Source organism: Gadus macrocephalus, chromosome 11 (assembly GCF_031168955.1).
Source record: "Gadus macrocephalus chromosome 11, ASM3116895v1".
Classification (NCBI taxonomy): domain Eukaryota; kingdom Metazoa; phylum Chordata; class Actinopteri; order Gadiformes; family Gadidae; genus Gadus; species Gadus macrocephalus.
The window spans coordinates 9817582-9823559 of record NC_082392.1 but is presented as its reverse complement, the minus strand read 5'-3'; the positions used below and the strand labels follow the sequence as shown (position 1 = coordinate 9823559).

General features: G+C 43.8%; 1 protein-coding gene across 1 annotated transcript in view; it reads right to left on the bottom strand.

Annotated features, from left to right (window-relative positions):
• Positions 1-5617, bottom strand: part of tmem145 (transmembrane protein 145) — an 18926-nt gene extending 13309 nt beyond the window's left edge. Inside the window, exon 1 of the mRNA XM_060064169.1 lies at positions 4675-5617. Within this exon, the coding sequence (XP_059920152.1) occupies positions 4675-4785 (111 nt within the window). The 5' untranslated portion in view covers positions 4786-5617. The remainder of the gene's footprint in view (positions 1-4674) is intronic.
• Positions 5618-5978: the final 361 nt, after the last annotated feature.

Below are 5978 nucleotides of genomic sequence, written 5' to 3'. Positions count from 1 at the left end.
ATATGAGTTATTACAGTGTTTATTATTATTAATGGAACCTATAATAGAGGGTGTGGGATATATTTTTTTTTAAAGATGAGGACTATTAAATAAGACAATGAATAATTATATGTACTTACATAAACGGTTGTTAATTTATAAACATGAATAAACAAATGCCTTGAACAACACATTGATGTGCAAAATGTGTCTTCCATTATTAATCTGTTAATTATTGATAATTAGTCAAGGCTCTTGCCGACAATAATCACTTTGCATTGCACAAAAGGACAATTGACACTTGAGATAATAGATAATAGAGATAATAATACCCTGCTCACAGTATAGAAAATGACATGTATCCATGATGGCATTAGAGTGTAGGCATTCTTGATCACGTTGTTCATTTAGTTGTCTTTAAAAAGTCATAAATATAATTCAACAGCCTGCCTCCTCTGACAAGCAGCCAAGAATAAAATATGAATTTCATTATGATCTGAAATAGACATGTATAGATATAATTATATGCCATAACCAGTAAATATTTTGTATTTTTATTTCATCAATTTAACAATTATAAAATGCCTGTTTCCAATCGATTGCCATAACAAGGCAAACAAGGTCAGAGAAGCACACAGGTATCGTCTATATGATGTAAGCTAGCTTGGAGCCAAGTGAAGGCATGAGCCAAGTTATTCACCTAATGTCATGAACTTTTACAGCTACACCTGCTTACCTCTACTACGTGATATGGGGGGTGTGGGGGTATGTGTACGTGTACGTGTATGTGTGTGTGTGTGTGTCAGTGTCTGTGTGTGTGTGTGTGATACCTTATGTCCAGTTGTAAAGTAAGTATCGGTGTGTGTGTGTTTATGTGTGTGTGTTCGTGCATGCATGCATGCCGGATGCATGTGCTGTGGCCATACTGTTGTGTAACCCTGGCTAATGAATCATTGAGCAGCCCAGCGGTGTAGGGGTGACTTGACTAGCTGATTGGTAATTAATTGTTAATGAGGCTTAGCAAGCAAACAGAAATCCAAAGAGAACGAGGAAAACAGACAGAAAACAGAGGAAAGGACAATCCGAGACAGAGGGAGGGGGGACAGAGTGAATTGGATGTAAAGGGGAGAGAGAGTAAGAGATTGGGGGAGGAAAAGAGAGAGAGAGAGAGAGAGAGGGAGAGATACAGAGAGTGATGGTAAAGAGAGATATGGGGAGAGTGGGGGGGGGAGTAAATAGCTTTACTTGCCCGATACTGCATTGAGGCATAGCTCTTGATTAATGGGGTGTCCGTGCACATACAGATAACCACACACACACACACACACACACACACACACACACACACACACACACACACACACACACACACACACACACACACGTGCACAGAGAGGTGGTTGAATGACTCTGACTCACAATGCAGTGGCCATGGGAAACAAGAGGACTACAGGGGGATAAAGTCAGACACCTCCAGCCACTGTTTCTATTCCTCAGGTTCTACTGCTCCCACACACACACAGCTGACACCAAAAATGAACACACACACACACGAGGATCAATCTCATAAATAGATTTTACATCAACAAATAAAGTTTCACCACAACTCCTGCAACGTCGATTCACTTCCAAGATAAAGAATTCAGAAAACACCACTGTTTCAGCAGACGAATCGCTTGGCCTGACCCAGTCAGTCAGTGGAATTCTGGAGGAAGGTTTAACCTCAGGGTAGGGAGGAAAGGGGAGAGAGAGGTGGATACTAGAGAGAGAGGTGGAGAGAGAGAGGGGGTGAGGGGTTGAGAGGAAAGAGAGAGAGACGACACCGAGCCATGCACGAGGATCATAAAATCGTATTAAAATATAAATATACTGCAGATTCATATATTCACATATATACATATACACACACACACGCACACATCTCTCTGTCCGTCCTCGTCTGGAACAGTCTTGCCATGACCTTCTCCAGCTGGACTCAAACCAGCTGCTTCTTTTTTTTCATGCATTTTTTATATCTGTTTTGTCTTTTTATTCTGCTTTTGCTCCACAATGAGCTGTTTTAACAACAGTTGTTGTTCCCTGCTGGGATGCCGACGGCCTAACGGTGTGTGCGTCTCCGCCAGAACACCATCCACATGCCTAACAGCTCTGCCTGGGAATGGCACCACACACCTGTTGGTGTTGAGGGCAGATCGTGTTGGGCTCTGTGTCAGTTACTGGAGAACTTCTTCCAACCGGTTCATCGTGAGCTCTTTGGCAATGGCAACCCCTTCGCTCGCCTGGACTTGCACTAATAACTTCCATATTTCAGCAGCTGTGCTTGAGTCAGTATCTTTTGGAATAAATTGAAAGAATGAGAGGGAGAGAGAGATGGAGGGAGATAGAGGGAGAGACTGCTTGACCTTGGGGCAAGATTGGCACAGGAAAGACTGATGATGTGTTAAAACAATCTATCTAACTATCTCTCTCTCTCTATTTATATCTCTCTTGATGTATCAAAGTACGTACCTATCGATCTGTCTCTCTCTCCATCCATCTATCTCTCCATCTTCTTTCCTTCTACTCATCCTCACCTGGGAAAACTGAATTTTCATTCGAACATAACATTTCTGGAGATTGGTTTTTCAAAGTTCACAGCCAATCAAACGGCTCCCCCTCCCCCTTCCTCAGCTCCCGGTTATCCAATAAACCAAAACAGCGGTGCGAGTCTTCCCAGGGCCTCCTGTGTGATGGGGTGCAGCTACCGAGAGACAGATGACTGTATGACATCAAAGGAGAGATGATAATATCAAACGAGCCATCCAGGCTTCAGCAGGCCAATAAGGTGCTCAGTGGAGCCTGTAGGAAGCTGCCAGTTGGTCCAAGGGTAATTCAACACTAGCTCTGATAGAGTGCCCCCTATTTTAGTGTGAACGATATCACAACCGCTTCTGTGACTGTTTAAGATGCTGACTTTAATGATGCGAGTGTCAACAGGAATAGTCAATATAGGATATGTTTGTTTGAAAGCTTATGGATTGACTGATCTCCTGACCTTCTCCTCCTCCTGTGTGTGTGTGTGTGTGTGTGTGTGTGTGTGTGTGTGTGTGTGTGTGTGTGTGTGTGTGTGTGTGTGCGTGTAATAACACAACACAGCAGATTCAATCGAACTCGAACCCAGCTGCTGCTGGTTATCCGCACAAATGCCCAACGTTTCCTTCTTGTAGACCTGTGAGACCAGCATTTTCTCCCAACAAAATATGTTGGAAACTACCTCATTGAATGTTTCAGAATAATTTATAACTTTGAGAAACACCATTAGCACCCCATTCCCAGACACAGGTCATTAGGCGCCAGGTCTATGGGGATCGAGCATCTTGCTCAAGGATGCCTGCAGGTAGAGCGTGGCCGATGGGGACCTCTGTACCTTGTTTCCACTAACTGTCCATTATATGCTGCTGTAATAAGGATACAGTTTGTGTTTTCTTTTGCAAATACAAGCAGTCTCATACTGCAGGGCTGGCAGCAGCTAGTTCTACAGTACAAGTAAATGGAGCCAATTTCACTGACATGCCAAAGTATCGATCCAGCATTTAAAAGACAGTTTTAGTGGTTTTTTTTCAATGCACATTTAATTTCTATTGATCCTTTTTTTTTGTTCCAGGAGAACCAAGGATAGTAAATAAATTCTCTCTTCGACCGTGTCAGTGTCTCTGCTTGGCACAGCAGTATAACTACTGGAGGGTTAAAGGGCATTGACTCTCCCAGACTGGTTTATCAGATTTAGCCTATGATGAGGCTCCAATTTGAACTTCTATTTTCCATGCACTGCACATTAACAACCTTCTGTGCAGCAAATTATAATGGATGCTTAAATAAATAAATAATTGGTGTGGCCTAAAAAAAAAGGCACGAAAGTTAGGTGGACATTAAACGACGAATAACCTTGTCAGAAGTGGTTTACACTCCCTAACAGGTATCCAATATCATTCATGTTATGGAGAACTATAGGCCTGGGGTTTCTGCCAACGTAAATTGAGAAGAAGAGTATGGAGACGGATAGGAATGTCAGAGGCAACTTCTATCAATAGTCCATAAGCCACTCCGTAGGCGAAGGATAGGCACATCGAACAGGGAACACAAAAATATACGCCACCAACCCGATGGCGTGTTAGGATTTGATAAACACTTGACCTCATCAGAAACATGTGAAGTGGTCAGAGTTGATGGAACTGGGTGACACAGCGGTACATAATACAACGCGATCCGTGCGCGCATGAAGGCATTTGACGCACACCTGTAACGACCAGGCTCAGAATAAACGGAATTATAAGGAAAACAGCCATTGATCGTATGGAGAAAGAAAGACCGAGATGCAGATGTGTGGAATCAACGTGACAGTACGTCTTTTTCTGGCGCGGTTTGTTTTGGCAATGCTCATCCTAAAATGAGAACGAGTAACGAAGGTGATTTGGTGCGTACGACACGCATACCGATAGAATGCAAATTCCCAGAGCTGCCTGTGTTTGATAGGTGAACACGGTCACAAATAGCCACCGAAATATCCGAGTCAACTTGACCAGGGACGGCTGAAAACCTCACCGCGGAGACCTGCGTTGCGACCATGCAGTCGGATCCTGTTCCTACAACAGTATCATAAGTGTCTGTGGTGGCGGTGGCATTTCCAGTGATGAATGTGAGGAAACAAATCCTTACCTCTTTGGTGTTGACGATGCCTTTGACGTGTTTCCCGAAGACAGACGCGACACATAGGACAGTGAACAACGCGGCCAAGCACAGAAGTCTCCCACAAAACCTAACCTCCATCTTTCTCCCCCTCCGTCTCTGTTCTGACCACTGGCTCCCCTCGCCCAGATCTCCGGGAGCACACGGTAACCGTGAGTGCTGCTCGGTGAATTCGAGCACAGAAGATGCGCGCTCCCTACCCCGTCGATAGGTGTCCCCAATATTTGAGTCGGAGGGGGGCGCGCTTTAACGCACGCCGACACCGATTCTTTCTCATCTAAAATCCCAATCTAGACCTTAATGTTAGCAAGAGCCATATATAACTATGCAATTAAAGTGTGACAATATCATATTGGTTTAAATGGCATGATATGGTAAACGCTAACATTTTATCAGCATGCTGACCTCGACCAATAACACCTTTATAAATAATACAAGGCAAAACAATGAAAGGTTTATAGTAGAATATATTTATTTTGATACAAATCAACAAGGAAGGATCAGCGTTTTAAAATTGATTCAAACCTGCACGGAAATTGCAGATGTCTGAATAAATCAATCACACATTGCACCAGATCAACACATCTGAATGAACAAACATTTTCACTTCATCACATTGTTCCACAGGTTTGCACTTGCTTAATTTTTTTGTAAAAAAAAAAAAAAAAGAATAAATATATGTATTCAAGTACTTCTACAGTATTGATTAGAGTCTGTAGGGCTATGGCTTGCTTGTGTTTGATATGGGCATGAAGTTGTATTCATACACGCAAAATATTTAGGCCTACTGAGCACTGACGTCATTGGAAGCCTGACATCGCAGACTGGACCGCAAACGGCGCTCCAGGTCCAAGGACGGCGTGCGTAATGGATAAGACTCCTCAACCGACGACCCCCTCAAGTTTCAGTGCAGTGCAGTGTGTGTGTGTGTGTGTGTGTGTGTGTGTGTGTGTGTGTGTGTGTGTGTGTGTGTGTGTGTGTGTGTGTGTGTGTGTGTGTGTGTGTGTGTGTGTGTGTGTGTGTGTGTGTGTGTGTGTGTGTGTGTGTGTGTGTGTGTGTGTGTGATGTGATAATTAAAACAACGGGGAAGTGGTCATGGTCAGTTCAGCGCGGGAAAGATATGATTATGAAGGGATCAGTGGAAGTGCGCTCCATTTAAAACCATAATCGGCGTGGCATACGACTGTGGAGGCTGCTGACGGGCCAACCTTGGCAGACTCCATCACAGCTGACCCGTGGCGGTGTCATATCCTCGCTCCCCGAGGAACAAAGTC